The following is a 23,149-nucleotide window of genomic DNA, read 5'->3' on the forward strand; positions in this document are numbered from 1 at the left end:
CACAAACTTGAGCAATAGAAAGCCAAAGTGGTCGACGTTCCACCACTGTTGCAGCAGCATAAACAAAAGTAATACAGTGGGCAGTGCCAGCCACTAAAAATTGAATAGTAATATGTTGACTTGAAGTAGATAAAACCGTAGGAGATAAATCATTAGCTGTGTGAAAAACCCAAATATTAGGCAATCTCTGACCTCTATCATTTACTCCCAGAAAATGCATACCAATAGATTTCCAAAAACATGGACAAATTTTCATTGTAGAAGTCATAGGTTCTGCCAAACAAAGAAAATCAAGAGAATGTTTTCTGACAAGGCTCCGTAAAGCTCGTCTAGTGGGGCGATTTGCTAAGCCCCGAATATTCCAATAAATGGTCTTCATGGATTACGGGGAGCCATAGCAGCAACCCTAGCACGAGTTTGAATAGTCTCACGCTCGTAGGTATGATAACCAGATTCCCGTTGTTTTTCCGTAATCTTCTCTTCTGAGATTTTGAGAGAACCAAAGTCATGTCATCCCCAGAAACATTATTTGCACCATCTAAATCATTGTTTTCTCTACTGGCAACATTATTTTGAAGAGCATCTTCCTCCACCATAGTGTACCAATCATTAACCTTTTGAATTTCAGCGCGAACTTGAGGAGATAAAGAAGGAGAACTAGCCTCTTGAACTTGAGAAACAACTTGAACAGAGTCATTAGCATTACATCTCTCAGAGAGCACAAGAGAAGAGTTTAATTGAATACCTATAAGGGGAGTATCCATCGGAGTATCAGAAACATGGTCACAAGTTGTATCATTATCATCAACTAAACCTTCCACAAAATGTGAAGGAGAAGCATCATCCAAACCCCTCGCACTAGAGAGGGAGTTCTTAATAACCAAACCAGCCTTAGCCAATTGACTAACCACATGATCATGAGAACCTGGAGTTTCTGAAATGTTTGAGTCAAGCAATGTGGATGAAACCCAAGTGGATTAAAATGTCATACAATCTTTAGACTTGATTATCTAGGTAGAAGACTTCTATTACCTACGTATCTGCGATGAGATTTTCATACTTATTTTAATCGTGTGTTGTTTGTTTTTAGTTTTTAAATTGAATAGCAAGTGGTAGATTGATCTGGTAGTTAGGATTTTTATATTCAACTTACTGCGTTTTGTGTTGAAATTCTTTTTTCTTTAATGTAGATTAGTGTAAAATATCGCTTATACTAAAAAAACAAAAATTTTCATCCTATCTCAATTTATTGTCCCAAAGCTTCTTGGTTTTCAACATTTCATATATCAAGTTTTTTTTTTATCTCAGAATTATGGCTTAAGGTACTAGACTAGGACGAAAAAACTTAATATATGAAATGTTGAAAACTAAAAAATTTAAGTACAGTAAACTAAGTTAGTCCTAATTAAATGAAAAAATAATACTTAAATGAAAATTTTTGTGGTGCGGGAAAAGAGCAACAAATTTGGTTAACTAGAATGGCAACAAGGGATCAAAATGACCAAAACATGAACAATCGGTTTTAGGGTTGGCTCGAGCAACATTTGCGAGGAATATAAGGAGTTGTTTGGTATTCAATTCGAAATTAACTCATGGTTTTCGAAAATGATCAAGGTAACTACATTATTTAGTAATACATGGATACCAAACAAATCCATCAATTGTTTGCTGTTTTTGCAAACAATTGGCTCTAACTGTACTAGGTTCCTTCGCTCTGCTTGCATTCAAATTTTCGACCTGGGTTTTCTAGCACACAAGCCTAATTAAACACAGTTTACGACTAATCATCTAAAACGAAGACTTAGATAGCTAGCTAGGAGTTCCAAATGTGTAATTTACAAGAGAATGCCAAAGGGACAAAACAAAAAAAGAAAAGAAAAGAAAGGGATGGGACAAATTATGAGTACTTGACGTTTTGTTGACTATTTATCTTTCTATTTATTTATTTTTATTACCTGCAATATTTTTAATTAATTTACCCCAAGAGAAAGAAAAATGCTTGAACTCGGAATATAGTATATTAGAAGAAAAAAAAACCTTGAGTACTTAGGCAAACCGTCACTTGCATCTTTTAGTGTTCATACAAAGATATTGGGAGCTGGGAATTTGTGTTAAGTTACATAATAGGTTACTTATAATTTGATACTGAACTCACCATTCAAGAAATTTGAACTTAATATCTTTCACCTATAAGTAAAGAAGAAGGGAAGTGATAAACAAGCACACACACACACCATTTCTAGTTTCTCACATACTCACGTTAAATCTTATTTGTTTGTTTGGTTTGATTTATCCAATATAACAGCCATTGTTTAAGAGGAGTTTATGACAAGATAAGGGGATGTGTTAGAATCTCTCAAGAAGAATACCACTAGAGTGTAGTAATAAGGTGAGAATCTAGATTAAGACACAAAATGGAGAAATCATAATTTAGTATTGAACTAGCCATCCAATCTAATTTTTAAACTCCAACTTTTACGCAAAGATTTTCAATTTGCCGGAAATATGGTGACACGCCCCGACCCCGATATTTCCCGAATACCAGGATAGGCACGTGCTGGCCGACACCCGAGGGTGACGAAAGCCATTTATTGAGTGCAAATGCTGAAAACAAGGGATAAATAAGGCTTATAAATATAAAAGAATAATGAATATGCAAGTTAGGACCGTGTTCAAAGCACACCTATAATCTAGAACACTAAAAGAAAATAATATAAAATTGAATGAAACGAAGGAGTGGGTCCTACACCGAGAAGACTCGAAGATGCCGATGCGGAAGTGCCTGGACGTCGGGATTGTATGCCTCGATTCTAAGTCATGAAGGGGGCGCAAAACAAACTTGAGTGGACCAAGTTGATATATATATATAATAAAACAGTTATTAACATACTAACTTCCAGGTTTTATGAAAACACAAATATATAATGATAAACATAGGTTTTCCGAAACCTAGCATGTCGTGCAATGTCTCAAATCATAATTCTCATAAATAATAAACACTAGTGAATGTCCGATACAACTCTCCAGGCCCCATGCCGGCTCCCCGTCTCTGAGCAGACAGTCAGAGGAAAATACACTTCAGGCCCCATGCCGGCTCCCCGTCTTTGAGCAGACAGTCAGAGGAAAACACACTCCAGGCCTTATGCCAACACCAAATCGTCGCCCAGGACGGACCGGATCTATCCCTACGTCCCGTAGCGGAAAGGACCACTAGGTAAGTACAAAACCAGTGAACATACATATATTGAAAATCAACTTCATAGTATAAAGTCATCCATCATCTATACTATAAAGAGGTGTTCTAAACATGTTCTCAATATCATATCGTCATCCATCAGATATTCTAGAAGAACATGGGTTATAGGAAAAATAGTATAATTCAAACTAGCCTCAATAAGCATGTTATCTCGTAAAACGTTTCATAAAACATAATCATCAAATCATGCTTTTCATGTATGCATTTCTATTATTAAAACATGCATTTTTAGAAGGGGTCCACTCACAGTATTTCGCCGTCGAAAAGCCATGTCATCTAGCGAAGAAGGAAACGCCACAGATAATCGCCCCTAAGCACATAAAGGGTACATTTAGTCAAACTCTACTCAAACGACTGAATTTGGGAAAATGGACATCGGAAACGGGTTTAGGACGTCGAAATTAGCCTAGGTAGGGTCCCGCACGAAAACCCAAAAAGTCAACGGTCAAAGTCAACATTGATCGATGACCGGTCAAAGTCAAAGTCAACGATGACCGTTGACCGGGTCCGGGTCAACAGGTCAAACGGGTCTGGGCTTGGATCCCGATTGGGTTAAAAGGGTTTGGACTTGGGTTGGATCCGGGTTTGGGCCTAAGGGTTTGGGTCTAATGGGTTTAGGGTTAACGGGCCGAATGCCCTAAAGAAAACGGCCAAAGGCCCTTAAATTAACAAAACCCAAATAAAAATAAATAAAAAGGTTGGGTTGGGCTGCCCAGGGTTTTGGGCTTGGCAGGAAAGGCCCAAAGGCCTTGGGTTTTGGTGGTTCGCCGGATTCCAAGGAAGGAGAAGGCCGGTTTTCGGCCGGAGAATTCCCAAGCTCCGATGGAGCTCAAAACTCAACCAAAACATGTCATTCAATATACCAAAATGAAGCCCCGAAGGTAAGGAATCGAAATATACCCTTGGTTCCCATCATCGTGGCCGGCATTGGCCGGAAAACAGCCTGGAAGCCACGGGTGTCCGCCGGAAACTGGGTAAGATTCAAATGAGTATAACTTCTTCAATACTCAATGAAATTGGGTGAAATAAAAAGGAAAGTTGTAGTACTCAGCGAGACGAAGAGATTGATACCTTTCACGCCAGACAAATAGCCATGGTTTGGCTGGAAATGGCCTCGAAAGGGGCGGTGCTCGCCGGAAAACTGGGAAATGTCTCCGAGGTGGTTTCTTCATGGTTTGACGTCCAAAACACAACCACGAGGTCAGAACATAACTATAGGTGTGGGCATGGGTGTGTGTGTGTGTGGGTGTGTTCTGCTCGGAGGGAGGGAGAGAGGTCGGGGGAAAGGAGAGAAGAGAGAACTGAGAGAGAAGAAAGAGATGAGAGGCTCGGGGGGACAGAATCAGGGGGTGGGCCGCTTGGGCTCACCAATTAAGACTCAAAAACAATTTAAAAAATGAAAGGTATCCCCAAACTTAGTGAAAATACAAAAATACCCATTTTCTTACGTAAATTTCGGGACGGGTTGTTACATATGGAGTCGTACACTACAAGTCATCATATAATTTGAAATTTTTTTTTTTTTCAAATATCCCTCAAAAATTATATAATAACATGTGACGTATTACTCGTGTTTTGAACGCACTAAAAAATACTAAAGAAAAATAATACCACAGCCTGGAGTCTTCATGCCTCATAAAATTTTGTTGACTTGATCAAAAGATTTTATTTAATGCAGATCTAGAATTTTCTTCTCCTCTGGCTCTACGGGTGATTTTTCTTGTTTGGGGTTATTTGCTATAAGTCAAGCCAAATTAGTTTACGTATAAGCGCTTCCCAACAAGAAAAGACATACATTTTAATGGCCTCAAAAACTAGATCTTGCCCGTTCATCCAACTCCTACCTACCTATCAGTGCTATCACCCACGGTCTCGAAGGCTCTCTGTAAGGGTTGTTTACTTTTAGTTAAGTAGTAGTTGAAAAAGGGCCTAAAAACCATAGTTTAGACAACCATGCTGTTCCACTAACAACCATAGCTTATAGTTCAACCGTCACTATATTAAAGCCTCATTTGATATCTAAAATTAAATTGAAATAGATAGACTGCTAAATTAAGGTAAAAATTATGTTCGTCTAAAAACGTAGAAGATCAATTAATCATAAAGAAAACTATGAGTTTCAATTTCTCTATAATGTAGGATTACAAGGGATGAATTTCCTTCATAGCTAATCCTCTCTTATTCCTTCCAAAACAAAAAGTATAACTATAGTTTCATTTTTTTTTTTATTATCTGAGTAGAAATTGCATTCAAAAAATCCATGCACAATGGAAATATATATAGGTCCAGAAGGGTGCCTCAAAAACATAAAGGGCATTACAGATATGACGCATAAGCAAGCAGGATTGGCCAACCTCCACCACTGTCAGGAGCATACATTTAGCGTCCTTCAATCAGTGTCATTGTAGCTTCATTTTTGAGGAAAGTATTCGAAGGCTGTGGTTGAGGATGAGAGACTGTGTTTTGGATAGTGAATAGAGGCTGCTTAGGTTGTGCACCACCAATTATAGTTGTGGAACCATTTAGCATAAAAACTACATCCGGCATTCTCGGCCTATCCATCGCATTGTCCTGTACACAAAGCAGCCCAATATGCACACATTTCATTACTTCTGAAGCCGAATATGAATCAGCCGTCAGCATTTCATCTACCAACTCCAATTCCCTGCCTTCCTTCCATAACTGCCATGCATAGGCTAGTAAGCCTAGCTGTCGATCATAGATATAGAAGGCGGTATTCTTCTTGCTGCTAATAATCTCCAATACCAAGACCCCAAAGCTGTAGACATCAGATTTTTGAGAAAATATTCCACCCATGGCATACTCCGGAGACATATATCCACTGCGCGAACATGAAACTCATTAGTATATATGTAGCTAACATAAGTGTTTTGTTTCTTCCTTTTAAGAACAATGTTACCAAAAAATACGTATGTAATGTGATCGATGCAACTAATTAGCAGTTTTTATCCAAACAGGAGGAGTCGGTTAAGATTTCATGATGCAATGCTAACCATTAGAACTTTTGGTTGCGAATGACATGTTTAACAATATATAGAAAGGCATGAATCTTACCGCGTTCCCGCAACTCTCTGAGTATTTTCTAAATTCTGTGTCCCTTCAACTGAACGTGCCAATCCAAAATCTGAAATTTTTGGGTTCATTTTCTCATCCAAGAGAATGTTGCTCACTTTTAGATCTCTATGTATTACCTTCAAATACGAATCATGATGGAGATAAACAAGCCCATTGGCAACACCTTGAATAATATTAAAACGTGTACCCCAATCAAGTACTGCTCTTCTCGTCAAATCTGATCATCAAATAATCGATCAATACACCGATTAGAATCTAAAGATAAGAAATTGCAGTAAAGTGAAATTGAAACTAACCGAAAAGAAAAGTATCCAAGCTTTTGTTTGGCATGAACTCATAAATCAGTAACTTCTCATCCTCTTTAACACAGCAACCCATGATTCTGACCAGATTTTTGTGTTGGAGATTGGAGATCAATAACATTTCATTCTTGAACTCTACTACACCTTGCCCTGAGTTACTGGAGAGTCTTTTTACCGCTATTTCCTTCCCTTCTGCTAGCTTACCCTACACAAAGTTGACAAATAAATCATTGCATTCATGTCTGTCTCTCTGTACCTATCATAAAAATAATAATAATTACCCTATAAACTGGACCAAAGCCTCCTTGCCCGAGTTTGTTTGCTATGCTGAAATTGTCCGTAGCAACTAATATGCTATCAAAATCATAGATCTGTAACCCAGATAGGTCATGTTTTCCTCCTATATATTCTTGAAGGGTGTCCCTTGTTAATTTGCTGTGTCCTGATTTTGCAAATATAAACATCAAACACTGAAAATCCAAGCGAAACAACTTTCAAATTAAGTTTTGAGAGATAATCTGCTAATGCATTATATTAATCTAATACCTCAATCTCATTCACTTAATTACCTTTTTGCTTCGCTTTCATCTGGCACCAACCGAACACTATGGCACCCAATACACCGATAAAACAAACTGGAAGGATCGCAACTAATATTATTGCCTTTCCTTTATCTGAAAAGTTTACAAAACAAAAACAAGCCTGAGATGGAAAAAGAAAAGTTATTAATGGATAATTAGAGTTGTTCAAGGCTTGAAGCACTAGTATCATTAATTCATCTGCTAGTTCTGCGCGTGCTAGGTGAACATAAACATCTGCGCCGTTAGGGGGAATGAGGTGTTTGGACCAGACCAAACACCATATTTTAAAAACAAGTGCATACGCTTTGTAAGAACAATTATTTAGGCGCACTGTCTTGCAGTCGGCGGATGTGCTCTCAGAATCTAAAGACAAAAACTCATGAGAATCTGGTACTTTGAACCCTACCAGCTTCAGAAACCCATCATCATCTTCTTTTCCTCTCAATGTGAATGAATTATTTGTGTATCTCTCACAAAACAATTTGGTTTTCCTCACACACCCTCCCATCCAGTTTCCACTGCTCCATTTCCCTTCTGACCTTGGTACGAACCCTTTCAAGCACTTGCAGATTGGTGAATATTTGTGACGGCGTCTCTTGGGAAATTACAAGCAAGAATATCTCAGTTGACGGATGGCTTTCACTTTTCCAGGAAGTCATGGCAGTCCTCGTTCCAGAATTAATACCGTATCCCAGGAGCTGGCTTCGTAGAAGGGTATCACAAGGGTGATCAAAGCTCTGCTATAACAATTGATCAGCTCTTATATCATCTTTGACAACAAAGTTTCCATTGTCCGTTGTCCCTGTACAGCAGCGTCGCTTTTGGGTCTACCTCTTCTGAAGCTTTATTTGTTTTTTAGAATAAAAACAGAACTCATCTTTCATTTGCCCCCAGCTTTGAATATTATGAAGAAATAATTGGTTACCAAGTCGAAAAGAACTTGGAGATGATACTAAGAAATCAGAAAAAAGAGGGCACCCACTTTGAAGTTTCGTTTCCCATGGAAAGCCACATGGGTTTTGTCATGGTAATATGAAAGAAATTGGATGGAATTGTGAGAGCCCACAATAAGAGTGAGAAAGTTATTTGGTAGTGAGCATGGTTATAGCACTAGTTTAAGAAAACAAAGAAGAGGAGCAAACTTAGAAGAACGCACTTGTAGAAAATGGTGTGCGGAAATAAATAACGCACTTGGAAAAAATGGTGTGCGGAAATTTCTTACTTACTAGAAAATAAGATAAAATTTAAAAGGGCCCATAGTTAGATTAGTAGTTTAAGAATAGAAAATAGGAGAATATTTAGCATAGCACAGAAGGAGAAAAAAAGTGTAGTGGGTGGACGAATGAAGGTAGAATTTGGAAGTAATCTCTTGGAATTGATTGGATGGAGAGAAAAGAGACAAACTCTAAGAGTATGTGACACACATAATGTGCTCTCCTGTGCTAAATTTTTGTTACACTACCAATCTAACTATGCGCTCTTCTTAACTTTTTCCTATTTTAGAAGGAGAAGTGTTCATCATGATTCTACAAGCACTACCAGCAAAATACAATCAATTGAAGGTGTCATATAATACTCAAGACAAGACATGGATTGTTCATGAGTTAATTGCTCAATGTGTGCAAGAGGAATCTCGACAATGGTTATAGCACTAGTTTAAGAAAGTTATTTGGTAGTGAGCATGGTTATGGCACTAGTTTAAGAAAACAAAGAAGAGGAGCAAACTTAGAAGAACTGTGAAATCCCGTTCCCGGATTTCACTGTTATAATCTACGTATTTGTATTATCGAGATTTTATATAATTTTTGAGAAATTATATTAATTTATTTGAAATTAGATTTCCATTAAACTAGGTATGAAGGGTGAAGTTTGGAAAATAATTATTTACTCATTGACCTTTTGAGGTCACAAGTAACGTTTTCGAATAGGTCTCGAAGCCACGAGCGCATAGGCGAAAGCCGTTTGCGAGTCCGAATTATAACGGTATAGTTACGGACGTTTGAAGTTGTGAAACTATAGATTGTGGAAATTATTATAATTTCCACTTAGGAGTATAAGTGGCCAAAAAACCCTTTTTGGGATGGGGGGGAGACCGGCATTTTAAGAGGGAAAAGAGGGGGGGGGGGGGGGAAAAGAAAAGAAAGGAAGGGAGAGATCTCCCTTTCCCGTCCGTACACCCGCGCCCCACCCAAAGCAAATTCTGGCGATTTTCGCCATCTTTTCCGTTGAACCACCACCATTAACTACCTGCAATCTCTTCCACTACCTCCCTTCTACCTTTCTCGCCTAGGATTGAAAGGTTTTGGGTCCAAAACCATGTAAAAGTCATGTGGGTGACCCATGGAGTTTTGACGGCGATTTCGCCGTTCCGGTGAGTTTCACCACCCATCACCACCCTTAGTCAACTCCCCTTGGACCCAGGATCAAGACCCAATAGGTTGTAGGAGCGTTGGGATACCGAGGAAGTCGAATTGAAGAGCACCCATCTTTGGGTTCCGGTGGTTCGTGGCCAGTTTGGGGTGTTTTCCGGCCAAATTGGCCTTGGCCGCAGGTATAAAGTTTACTCTACTTGTTGAGATCTTCATTCTTGTGAAATTTGGGAATTTTTGGGAAAAAAATCGAATTTTCTGATATGTAACATTTGATTTATGAAATGCTTCTTTTGTTACCAAGCATCTAGACCTAGAAGGGAATTCTAGTTGAAATAACATCCTTGTTAATTTTGTGCTTATTTTAGTGTGTTTGGTTGGGGTTTAAGAGTTTAGTTTGTTTACGAGTATTTATATTCAAATCAATGGTAAACGAACCAACTTCTCTTATATATGTATATACGTGTGTCTGTATATATGTATATAATTGCGGCTTATACTTGTCGAAAAGGGTTAGTGGCAAAAGTGATGAGGTAGTGTTTTTAAAAACCATTAACTTTAGGTTGGTTATTAAACGATAAAGAAAGAAGGTTACGAAACATAGGCATTGAACCTTACGATGTTGATTGCATAGTTGAGAAATTTTATGCATGTTTACTAGTATGAAAATGTGAGTTGGTTTTATAATGTGATTTCTATTGAAATGTGAATGTTACATACTTATAACCTATGCTTATTAAATAGGATTTGGCTTGTGTACTGATGATGTTTGTGATATATGTGTTTAATTATCTTTTTAATAATGTGATTGATAATTATGATGAACGTTATGGCAATTATGGGAATTAAATATTGTTTGATAATTATTTGGATATGCTTGCCAACTGAATACCTATTTGAACTTGGCACTATTACCTAGCATGAGATGGGGATGGAAGTCAGAAGATGAGTTAGGTATTTTATTAGATTTTTAGTGGAAATAGTAATTGAGGGAATTCCTTGTGTTGTGCGCCATCTGACTAGATGCTGGTTGATATGTGGAATCGATAGCATGTTTGCGTAACATTGTGTTCAATGTGTTATGATGAGATTGCACCATGTGGAGGTGGTACATGGATGGTCCTGCTTGGTATAACCACGATGGGGGACCATACGCATTCTAGAGGTGATGATGATTGATTGTACTTGGTACATTTTGTAGGTGATCATATTTGGTTTAGTTCCGTTGAGTGATGGTCCGGAACCCGAGTTATTGTTTTTCGTGGAGTGGCCTAAAATCCCATTATTTAGAGAAGTAGGCTTGGCCTAACCAAGTCACTCTAGCCTTAGTTTTTATATATATTTGTGTCAATGGTTCCGAGTCTTATGAATTGAGTTAGAAAATATGTTGGACGTCCGGGTGACTCCTTCGGGAGTTTTCATGATTCGATTATGATTTCATAAGGTATGAATTTAAAAGATATGGGAATGATTGTTATTACTTTGATCAATTTAATTAATTAGTGCGGCTAGAGAATGGTTTTGTGTGTCGTCGGTTCTTAAATATGATGTATGTTGTGAATTGTGATATCATGATGATACATAATGATTTATATGTTGGATGAGTGAGAAATCATGTTTTCATGGGGGTTGCTTATGTAGCCTAAGTCCAGGAACTACATGTTATCAGGTTATAATAAATGTTTGAGGAATGCTTTGTTTTCTTTCTGAACTTAGTGGGATAAACGTCTGATTTTGTGTTATGAACTACGAATGGCTTGATCCCTATTTGAGGGTACGTAGGCAGTCTAACGAGGAGGTTAGATGCAGCCATAAGGTAAACGAAAATTTCCTTGAGATTTGATTCTCGAATTGTGATTTGCTATATTTATGAGACGAGGTATGTGAGATTACGAGTATTTGAGTGACGTCACATGTTGATCCTGGACGTATGTCGGGATCGTGGCGTGACAAGAACGCACTTGTAGAAAATGGTGTGTGGAAATAAATAACGCACTTGGAAAAAATGGTGTGCAGAAATTTCTTACTTTCTAGAAAATAAGATAAAATTTAAAAGTGCCCATGGTTAGATTAGTAGTTTAAGAAAAGAAAATAGGAGAATATTTAGCATAGCACAGAAGGAAGAAAAAAAGTGTAGTGGGTGGAGGAATGAGTGTGGAATGTGGAAGTAACCTATTTGGAATTGATTGGATGGAAAGAAAAGAGACGAACTCTTAAAAGTATGCGACGCACATAATGTGCGCTCATGTGCTAAATTTTTGTTAAGCTAGCAATCGAATCATGTGCTCATTGAAACGATGCGCTGCAGTTGAAGTATCGATTGTCATCCACAGCTGAAGATTTTCAGCCATGAAAAAGGCATATGGTAGTTGAGATCACAAGGAGCCAAGAGATGTTTTGGAAGGGATAGTGATGTATTTCCATGGCGAGAGAGAGAGAGAGAGAGAGAGTACTATTCAAAGTCGAAGAAAAAAGAGAAGATGATAGTTTCATTTGGAACGTTAATTTAATTACTAGTAGTCAATGGAAATTTTTGATGCCTAAGTTCGTAACGATTTTTATGGTCAACTTTGCATATAGCTAACACATCAGCCACCTTAATAGAAAAATTGGCTTAATCTTGGATTTGTATACCTAAATTGCTCTGCACTTAGATTACAAGCATCAAAGTCAACAAAGGCAGACACGTTGTCGGTGGAATGGGTATAGTTGTATGGTAGGTGGGTATAGTTGCATGGTAGGTTATGTGTATATTTCGACAGCAATACACTGTTTGACAAGTGTTACACCTGTCTCTACTTATAAATGTAATTCTGTATTTCTCCCTAAAAATTTATAGAATTATCACTTTAATCCTTAATTTTTCACCCAATCAGGATCTGGAAAAGAGATTTGTTCCTATCCCTAAGCTACCACGTGGCAGTACCCCAACACACCTCTCCTTTCTCTTTCTGTCCCCTACCCGCCGTGACCCCTTCTCTTTCTTTCTCTTTCTCTTTTTCTTTCTTCTCTCTTTTTCTGCACACTCTTTCTTCCCTCTCTCGAAACTTTCTCATCTCTCTCCCTTTCCTACATCGTGACCATGCACTCGCACCCATAGCTGCACCTGCTCGGGGAGATCATCATCATCATCGCCATCAAACCTCATCTTTCTCTCCCTTGCTCTCGTCGCCGTGAGGACGTAAGAACCGAGAACTCTCCGGCTAGTTTCCTTTGTTTTTTCGGTTTAGTAAGTTTTGATTTTTCCCTCTATCCATGTTAGTTGTTGCCTGGATGTGTTTTACTGAGTTTGAGCTCGTTATTTCCAAGGTTTTAGAGTGAGATCGGCACAGGTGAAGGCACACCTATCTCCGGCGAGTTTCGTGGTTGTCGAGGAGTTTTCCGACCACCACAGGCCGTTTTACGGCGAACCAAAGGTATAAAAATACTCCTCTTGTCTAGTGCTTCATTTTGAGACCTAGATCGGGGTCTAGAGTGCACGTTTACAGTTGGCCGGAGCTGTAAAAGCTCCGGCGTTCTCCTCCGGTTCGCACCAAGCCCTTCATGCCGTTTCTCCACCCACAGGCCTTAGGCCTGTGTTGGCTTCAGCCCAAAACCTTAACCCTTTTCCTTTTTATTTTTATTTAATTTCTTTAAGACCCAAAGGCCTTAGGGCCGTGTTAGCAAACCCAAAACCCTTTTTATTTGGGCCTTGGGCCCGTGTGGTTTAAGCCTTAAACCAGCCCACCTAAAAATCTAAACCCATTTTCCTAACCTAAACCCTAGGGCCCAAACCCGAATCCAATACCCAAACCCTAAACCGTGTTGACCCGGGATGACTCTGACGGGTTGACCCATGACCCGCTGACCGTTGACTGTTAACGTTGACTTTGACTTTTGACTTTGACCTCGGGGTTGACTTTTTCGGTTTTCGTGCGGGACCCCTCCTAGGCTAATTACTACGTTCTGAACCCGTTTCCAATGTCCGTTTTCCCAAATTCAATCGTTTGAGTAGAGTTTGACTGAATGTACCATTTGTGTGAATAGGTGCGATTCATAGCAGTGATTCCGTTATTCCTGTTTAGTACGGCTTGCACCAACGGTGTACGGTGAGTGGACCCCTTCTAAAAATGCATGTTTTAATGGTAGAGATGCATACATGGAAAAGCATGATTTCACAATTATGTTTTATGAAACGCTTTGAGATAACATGCTTACTGAGGCTATTTCGAATTGTTACTATTTTTCCTATAACCCATGTTCTTATAGAATATCCGATGGATAACGATATGATATTTAGAACATGTTTAGAACACTTCTTTATAGCATAGATGATGGATGACTTTATACTATGAAGTTGTTTTTCAATGTATGTATGTTCACTGGTTTTGTACTTACCTAGTGGTCCTCTTCGCTACGGGACGTAGGGATAGATCCAGTCCATCCCGGGGGACGGTTTGATGTTGGCATAGGGCCTGAAGTGTGTTTCCTCTGGCTATTTAGCACAGGGACGGGGAGCCGGTGTGGGGCCTGTAGTGTGTTTTCCTCTGACTGTCTACTCAGAGACGGGGAGCCGGCATGGGGCCTGAAGAGTTATTGGATATTCACTAGTGATTATTATTTATACAAATTACGATTTGAGACATTACATGACATGCTAAATTTCGGAAAACCTATGTTTATCATAATATTTGTGTTTTCATAAAACCTGGGGGTTAGTACGTTGATAACTGTTTTACTATATTTATATATCAACTTGGTCCACTCATGTTTGTTTTGCGCCCCCTTCAGGACCTATGAACGAGGAATACGATCTGAGCTACGAGGCATTCCCCTACCAGTGATATTGTGCTATATTCTCTCTGCTTCGACATCTATTGTAATTGCACTTCTCTATCTTAGTTATGTTTGTACTCTGTGATAGACTTATGCTCTGGACGTGTTATGTATCTTTCCTAATTTCAATACTTAGAAGTTGAACTTTTATTTTGTGTAATTAGCCCCTATTGCATGTTTTAGCTTATTTCTCAGCTTTTGTTTAAATTAAATGGCTTTCGTCATCCTTCGGGTGTCGGCCAGCACATGACCATCTCGATGTCCCCAGGACCTTGGGGTCGAGGCGTGTCAACAAGTATGCATGAACCTTTATTTCACTACTTGTAATATGTAAAACTGGAATTTAAAGAAAAGTTTTGCAATGTGAGAAGAGGAACAAAAAGGGTTGAGTAGAAAGGCACCAACAAAGGCTCAAACTGTTAAGAGTTTATGTTTTGGAATTCTAGGAATGGAAAAAGAATTGCAGAGACAATCAGAGAAGCACACGCGATGGTGATTCATTCATCAGCTCACACAAAAATGTGAGGGAATATTACCGTTGCTACATGATGGGAGAGAGCAGTTGTACATCAACACAAACTGAACAAAACATGAAAAATCTTGAAGGGTGCGTTTGTTGCACCAGATTATCTCGGACTAAACTAGCTTCAAAGACTAAAGGGGGTGTATTCAATTGAGAATTTGATATACTTTAATGGATTTATAAATTTATGAATTTTTATGGAGTTTAATTGATTTGTAGAGATTTCATATAAAATTTTGATTCAATTCCCTCGAAATCTCATGGGAAGATGTGAGATTTTTTGATGCTTAAAATACACTACGAAATCTCTCTAATTCTCTCTAATTCCCCAACTTTATCAAATTCTTTAAAATCAACCTTGAATTTCAGATAATTACTTAAAATCTTAATTGAATACACCCTTATAAGTTAGACTAAACTAAACTTGACTGACTTAGTAAAATGTTTGCTGTAATATCAAATTAAAAAACATAATCATAACAAAATCTAATATTATATTATTTAATCAATAATAATAAATATTTAATATAATTTAATTCATCCTTATTATTATTTAATTCATACTTTTATCCATTTTGTTCCGTTCTAGAAACCTCCCTAGTCCCTTCGGACCCTTCCTACTTCTTTTCCGTTCATTTCCCTCATCCTTAATAATTTTGCTCTTTCCTCACCCTCTTTTTCTCTCCTCTCCCTCTGTTTCTTCCTAATTTTTCTCCGTCTTAATCCCTTTTTTTCTTCGTCCCTCTCCCTCTTCATCTCCATCATTTTCTTCCTATTTTTCTCCGTTCATCTCCCTTTTTTTTCCTATTTTTTCTAGGACCCAATTGGCAAATCAAAACCCAGATCAGAGTCCCCGTCATCTGGTTATTCATCGGCCTGCTTCTCCGGCATCAACGGCGAAGGTCTGCGATCAGGGAGTCTGGATTGCATGTGTGATTAGAATGATTGTTGCGCATGTGTGATTAGAACGATCGTTGTGCATGTGTGATTGGACAACTGCTGTGCGTAATGAAACGCACAGCGATTTTGTAATTTTCTTTTTGCTTTTTTTTGTTTCGAATTTTGGGTTTGGATCTGGTTATGAAAATGGAAATACTGAATATTTTTTTGCCTTTTTTGTTTCGATTTTTGCGGGATTTAGGTTTGTAAATGGTAGATGAGAGGGAAGAAGCAGGGGCAGAGTTGCGAGAGGGGATCTCGGTTTAGATTCCTTCCCTCTGCTTCGTAATTTTAGCATGGGACCAGATAGCTCACATTTTTCGACTAATCATCTAAAACAAAAAGCAAGCTAGGAGTTCCAAATGTGTAATTTATATGAGAATGACAAGGGACAGAGTTACCTCCGTTTTGACTTGAATTACTAGTTCCATTACATATGGATGCATAGGCTTGATCTGCGCAAAAGCAACTGAATCCAGAATTAGTACTCGTGTTAAGCCCACACTGTCCTCCTGATTCCTCACATTTGTTGCATTGATTGCTGTCAATCTCCAATTCCAATGGGAAGCCCCCGTTTACCGCATTGCTGACGGTTGTTTGACTGGCCTCTAAAGCCTGAGCAGCTACTGTATAAACCGGAACAATAACCTCATCTGTACAGCCGATAGAAGATGTCTGCTCAACCATCGAACGTGTCACATAGAAAACAGGGCTCACTGTATTGTGGATGTTGCAAGACTGCGTACTAGGAAGCCCTATGCTGATATTGCATAGGTAGTAAAACGTCATGTTCGCACGGTTAATCATCTTTTCTTGTCATCTAAAAATTATTTTAGAAAGCTGCCAAGTTCCTCGTACTAGATGTCTAAATAAAATTATGCCTCTGGTTAAACGTCATGTTCGTACTAGACATAATTCGTACTAGATGTCATCTAATTAAGTCTGTAACTATTTTTATGGTCAGCTTTGCATAGCGGTCTCGTCACCAAATATGTATTGGTTGTCGAACAGATAAGCCACCTTATTAGAAAAATTGGCTTAATTTTGGAGTTGTATATAGCTAAATCCCTCTGCACTTAGATTAAAATCATCGAAGTCAACAAAGGGTGACTCACGTTTTCGGTGGAATTGTAGAGTTGTATGGTAGGTTAGGTGTATTTTCTAACAAAAATATAGCGTTTGACATGCGTTTCAGAAACTTTTATTTAACCACTTGTAGCATGTAAAACGAGAACTTAGAATAAAAAAAATTCCAGTGTGAGGAGCAGCAAAGGGGTTGGCTAGATGGTCATGGTAACAACAAAGGATCTTTTTCCAAAAAAAAAAAAACAACAAAGGATCAAAATGACAAAAACATGAACAATCTTAAGAGTTTTAGGGTGGCTTGGCTCGAGCAATATTTGCCAGGGATATATGGAGTTGTTTGGTATTCAATTCGGAAAATAATTCATAGTTTTCGAAATGATTAAGGTAACTACGTTAATAGTAATAATTGGTTTCAGAAACCAAAGAAATTGAATCCAATATGGATACCAAACTATTCCATTAACTGTTTGCTGTTTTTGCAAACAATTGGCTCTAACTATACTAGATTCCTTCCCTCTGCTTCCTAATTTTATCATGGGACCAGATAGCTCACATCCGAAATTTAGACCCGGGTTTTCTAACACATACGCCTAATTAAACACGGTTTACGACTAATCATCTAAAACAAAGAGCAAGCTAGGAGTTCCATATGTGTAATTTATAAGGGAATGACAAGGGACAGACGTACCTCCGCCTTGATTTGAAGTACTAGTTCCATTACATGTGGATGCATAGGCTTGATCTGCGCAAAAGCAACTGAATCCAGAATTCGTAGTAGTGTTAAGCCCACACTGTCCTCCTGATTCCAAACATTTGTCGCATTGATCGTTTTCAATCTGCAATTGCAGTGAGAAACCCCCGTCTACCGCAGCGGTGATCGTTGTTTGACTGGCCTCTATAGCAAGAGCTGCTGTTGTATAAACGGGAACAATAACCTCATTTGTACAGGTCCCAAAAGATGGCTGACCAACTGTCACCGGACGTGTCAAATAGAAAACAGTTGTGTTGCAGGACGTAACATTAGGAAGCGTTATGGTGGTAGGGCATTGGTAGTAAAACGTCATGTTTGTATAAGTAGAAACATAATTAAACAGAGAGAAGTTGAGGGTGGTGTTGACGAAAGTCGGATTACAGATACTACCCCAGTAATCGTTCCTAGCAACCTTAACGGTCCAAGAACTTGTAGTGTTCATTTGCAGAATTCTATAGCTCACACCCTTCATGTTGAACGCAGGGACGTCGTCTAGGCATTGGATCTCATATCCAGGTTGACCACAGTAACTAGCTCGGTTTACCCCCCAAAAGGGATAGGATATGCCTCCAACGCTACCACAATTGAGTTGGCTGCTGCAGTTTGTGAATTGTTGATCATTCTGGCATAGACTCAACTCGACGTTGATCGAAAGAAAGGAAGCGATCAAAAGAAATGGAAACAAGGATTGGAGCAGAAAGAAATGCATGATGGATGTTGGAGGAAAAATCTCAGCAAACAGATTGGAGCATCAGATGGAATGGGGAATTAGTACAAGGAATAATATATATAAGTTGTTCAAACTTCAAAGTCATGAAATGTAAGCCTTTGAAATATTCAATGAAACAGTAGCCTCTCTTGTTTCTATGAGTTTTCTTCTCATTTTTTTTTTCAACGTTCATATCTGAATATCTTGCACACCGGCGAATCCGAAGACGCCACGTACTAGTTTAATAATATTTGTAGCCAGTTTCCTTAGCCCACTCGGAATGATCTAATTAGAGGTATTTTTATATTGAGGTATGAAAAGTATGTCGTTCCAGTCTTCCAGAAGCTATAGGCAAAGTCAAGGGGTGATGGAGTCATTGAAAGCCGTCGCAACTAGAAGGGTAGTTATAATAAAAAGGAGAAAATTATTTTCACCTTTTTTTTTAATTACTAAATTACAAATGTAAAGAAAATGCCAAGATGAAAACAATAAACAAGAAAAGATTCCTCAAGTTGTTCTGTGTGAGAGGGAGAACCCCATAAATAATACGACAGGGATAAAATGTTCAAAAAAAAATTAAGAAGTATTATTTCCAATCCACTGTCTTATTTCTCAATTTACTTTTAATCAACAGTTTAATTATAATTGTTCATTTGCATAGTTACCGATAAGGATCTTGAAATATATATAACGATAAAAGGTTGGGCACAAAAAGGTAACAAGAGCCTTAGATTTACATGGAGTTGTGAGAGGAATGGACGATATGTGAGCCGAATTAACAAAAAAAGACTTACAAAGGATGAAGACGAAAGGAATTCTGAAACGAAAAAGTGTGGATCGATACCCTTTCCAATCAAATGGTAAGAAGCTATAACTGATGATGATTGAGTATTTATGTTTGATTCCATAATCACATAACTGTGAAGCATTTGGAGGGTCATTGATTTGCTGGTGTAGAATTCTGGAACGAAAGAGTGTGGACGCTCTTTCCAATTAAAGGGTAAGAAGCTAGCAACTGATGATGGTTGGATATTGATGGTAGTTACTAGAGTGCATAATCACACAATAATAGAGCATTTGAAGGATCATTAATTTACTGGTAGACTATAGTCGGAGAAGACTTCGTTGTTGGGGAAATAAAATTTCATTTTTTCAGGAATACTATATAATGAGCGGAGAAATAGCATATTAGAGATTCGTTTGGAAAGCTTTGTATGTGCAAAGTTACGCGCTTTGTTTCTGTAGGCTTGGGTCAGTTTTTGCAGGAGGGGATTTTGAAATCTTGATTTGTATATTTGGCTATGTGTAATTAGGTTTGATTACCTTTCTTGTAGTACACACAATTGTAATCCTATTTATAATTTTTTATGGAGAAGAATACATCATACAGAAAATTCACATAAACTATTAAACTAAGCAATTGATGATGAAAAAAGTGGGGGGTTTTTTTTTTAATTAAACAATATTATCTACACTAAAGGGACGGGAAAGTAGGCTTAGCCTCACACTCAACTAGCTATAATAATGTGGTTTAAATTCGCCTTTAGCGATAATCGAACCAGTACGGATGAATTTAAGTTTCACTAATTTTGAGTTTTTCCTAAGAGATTGTCCAAAAATGTATATCAATTTCAAACAGGGAGAGATGGACCTCATACGCTGTCCTCACGCACCTTGAGTACAAAAAAAATAAAAAAAATAAAAACTAAAAACCAAAAAATAAAGTGGTTATCGATCAGACTCTAAAACTCTTAAAAATGTCCCAATCCCTATCTTGTTGCTATAATAATCTATTGACAAACCAATTAAGTAAGGATTAAGACGCAGCCGGTTCATCTTTCCAACTTCAAACAACTTCATTATACTTTGAAAGGGACAAGCCCTCAAACTTTGACAAATATCAGCACTAATTTGACCACTAAACTACATGACCCCTAGTTAATATTAATTATCTGCCTAGCTAAAGTAGACTATCAATTTAAACCACATTTGTAAATTGTGTGATAGTGTTAGGGAGATCAAATTTTTAAATCAAATTTGTAAACGAAATGATGTGTCACCAATAAAAAATAGGCACGTTAGTCAACACATAATTAATAATTCAATCATCAACAAGTAACAACCACATCATTTGGTTTACACAATTTGATTTAAAAGTTTGGTCTTCCTAATATTACCCGTAAATTATGTGATGTGTCATCAATAAAAAATAAGCAAGTTGATCGATACTTAAGTAATACCTGCATAAATTGTAATTATGGTTAAAAAAAAAGGTGTTGCATAAAAATCACTTATGAGTATATTTTTTTCCCTTGATAAACTGGTTGTGAAAAGAGCCTTACATAATTTTGATTTTATTTATTTATTATTATTTCTTTAGATGGTTTAATATGCTAAATTTGGACAGATGACAACAATTTCATTTGTTTCCAAACATTTTATTACCACGATCACATTGCTAATCACTCTCCCTGATTTAAGTAATTTTGTCTACATAAGTATGGAGTCCAAAAAGTGGCTAAAATATTCTTAAAATTGACAGTGACTGAAATATTGTAAACAATTTATACAGTCCCCGCTTGGTATAATTAGTACTTTCAACACTCTTCCTGGCCACTCTAATTCTCCAACATCGGTTAGTTTGTTCAAGCAATTTCTAACCATATATGCTCTCCCATCCCCTCAATTTGGCATGGGTCTAATGAGGTCACATAATTCCATGGGACAAAACAAAGTAGTGTAGCCGGTTTGGCACACATAGTTGTATGGTACTGATGAATGTTTACCTACTTCGAATAGAAGAAGTCGGGAATTGAATAGGATCCACTACCTTATTCTAATCAATCTAATTCTTGATTTTCTTTAGATATTGAAATACGGACTGTAATGTGGAGATCACTACACGTATTCTGTACGTATGTGGAAGTCATGATTCGTAATAATTCCAGTGATTACGATCTATGCAAGTATTGAAAGTCCGAAATCCAGTTGATGATCACTATACCCAAAAAAGTTTGATGTAAGGAACTCAGTTGCCAAAATTGTTTAGCCTACTGATATTTCCTTTCCCTCTGATTAATTGTAGGACGAGTTAAGGATTCAAGTTACTAGAAAGAAATTCAGCTTAAAATGCAAAATCAAGCAGAGCTATTGGGTTCTTAGTTCATACCTTTAGCAGGTGGCAGTGGCACTGCTGCTGGATTGTTTATGGCCGCTGTTCTGGCGGCGGAACAAGTCCGGGGCTCGGAAGTTTGATTTGGGCAGTGACAAACAGTCTCATTCAAATTCCAATCATAACCACAAACACCCTTTGAACCAACACACTCGTCACATTTTCCACTATCCACCTTATACTTCACCTCAAATCCTTCTTTCACTGCAGCTTCAAGTGCCGTCACGTTCAGTATACTGAATATTCCGAAACCTATAGGATCACTGATCCGAACAACCACTTTTTCCTTACAAATCGGAGTGCCCGGGACAGCTGCAGGTACTGCAGCCACATTCGCGTAAGTTTCGTTGTCGGGGCACTTGAAACCTCCAGCTGGCGAGCTAGAAGCACAATCATAGACTAACGTGACGTCCGAAGAACCGGAAACATAGTCGAAGAGATTGGAATCGAGTTTGGTGTCCCCAAACTTCGGTGAACAAATTTTGTCATAGTAGTCATCTCTCACAACTTTGAGTGTCTGCTCATCTTGGTTAATCTTCAACAATCTGTATTTGACCCTCATAATCTCAATGGTGGTAACATCATTCGAGCATGCGAGCTTCAGTTCCGGATAGCCACAATTGTCCGGCCTTCCATCTCCCCAAAAGGGAAATCCCACTTTTGTGATGCCTCCACAGTTAAACGTTTTGCTACAAGTTGTGTACGAATCGAAGCTTGAGGAAAAAGGAATGCTGATGAGAACAAAGAAGGCGAAATGGGATGAGTAAGAAGGCCAGGAAATCATATTTGGGGTAAGAAAGTGTTTGATAGAAATGAAATGAATAGAGTTTGGGAGTTGTGGTTGGAGGTGGGGCGACACTTACAAGGAACTAGAAATGAATAAGCTTTTCCCATAACGTCACTAGCTCATCTCTAGTTCCTTCCTTGTAAGTGTCGCCCCACCTCCACTCCCAAACTCTATTCATTTCATTTCTATCAAACACTTTCTTACCCCAAATATGAATTCTTGGCCTTCTTACTCATCCCATTTCGCCTTCTTTGTTCTCATCAGCATTCCTCTTTCCTTAAGCTTCGATTCGTATTTAGTATCGTAATTTGTCCCATAATCAAACTATATTTAGTATTGTAATTTGTCCCATAAGCTTCTCACTTACGGGACAAATGTGATGAGTGTGTTGGTTCAAAGGGTGTTTGTGGTTGGAATCGTATAGCTATTAGATTCCTTTTTCCTCATGCTAACTATATTTAGTATTGTATTCACCATTTAGGAGAGTCCTGATGCGTGATTTATACGCACACAAATTAAACCCTCTTTTTGTCAAATTGTAGTAAGTATATAAGTAGGGATCGTTTTGGACCGGGGATTAGGAGGGATTGTTAATCACTTGGATTTGACTCAAAAACGTAAAAACGTAATAATAAACACTAAACTAGACTCAAAGAATGTAAAACTAAACTTTAAAACACTAAGACAAACCAAAGACTCAAAATGCTTTTAAAAACACAAACTAAAATGATTTCTAACTAAATTGACATTAAAGTAAAGGGGG

At 38.0% G+C, this 23,149-nt stretch overlaps 1 protein-coding gene and 1 long non-coding RNA gene across 4 annotated transcripts; one reads left to right on the forward strand and one right to left on the reverse strand.

Annotated features, from left to right (window-relative positions):
* Positions 1–5,320: 5,320 nt before the first annotated feature.
* On the reverse strand, positions 5,321–22,483 carry LOC137709509 (G-type lectin S-receptor-like serine/threonine-protein kinase At1g61500). 3 transcript variants are annotated; one of them, XM_088700431.1, is made up of 6 exons: positions 21,597–22,483; positions 7,224–7,328; positions 6,936–7,096; positions 6,649–6,859; positions 6,332–6,569; positions 5,321–6,098 (listed from the first exon to the last, which is right to left on the reverse strand). In XM_088700431.1, the coding sequence occupies exons 1-6, from the start codon at positions 22,381–22,383 to the stop codon at positions 5,636–5,638; spliced, it is 1,965 nt and encodes a 654-aa protein (XP_088556557.1). In that variant the 5' UTR covers positions 22,384–22,483; the 3' UTR covers positions 5,321–5,635. The 3 variants fall into 3 exon arrangements, with proteins under 3 accessions (XP_088556557.1, XP_088556558.1, XP_088556559.1); XM_088700432.1 differs by lacking the exon at positions 21,597–22,483 and adding an exon at positions 17,656–21,505; XM_088700433.1 differs by lacking the exon at positions 21,597–22,483 and adding an exon at positions 16,283–16,692.
* On the forward strand, positions 9,366–14,567 carry LOC148694459 (uncharacterized). Its single transcript, XR_015966870.1, has 2 exons — positions 9,366–9,786; positions 14,375–14,567. It is a non-coding gene; the product is annotated as an uncharacterized LOC148694459 (long non-coding RNA).
* Positions 22,484–23,149: the final 666 nt, after the last annotated feature.

Source organism: Pyrus communis, chromosome 9 (assembly GCF_041283825.1).
Source record: "Pyrus communis isolate YQ-2024b chromosome 9, ASM4128382v1, whole genome shotgun sequence".
Classification (NCBI taxonomy): Eukaryota; Viridiplantae; Streptophyta; class Magnoliopsida; order Rosales; family Rosaceae; genus Pyrus; species Pyrus communis.

Coding starts and splice junctions, on each gene's coding strand:
- LOC137709509 (XM_088700431.1), bottom strand. CDS start 22,383: ATGATTTCCTGGCCTTCTTACTCATCCCATTTCGCCTTCTTTGTTCTC. Junction 7,329..21,596: donor GCCACTGCCACCTGCTAAAG/GTATGAACTAAG, acceptor TAAACTTTTCAG/ATAAAGGAAAGGCAATAATA. Junction 6,099..6,331: donor CAGAGAGTTGCGGGAACGCG/GTAAGATTCATG, acceptor ATGTTCGCGCAG/TGGATATATGTCTCCGGAGT.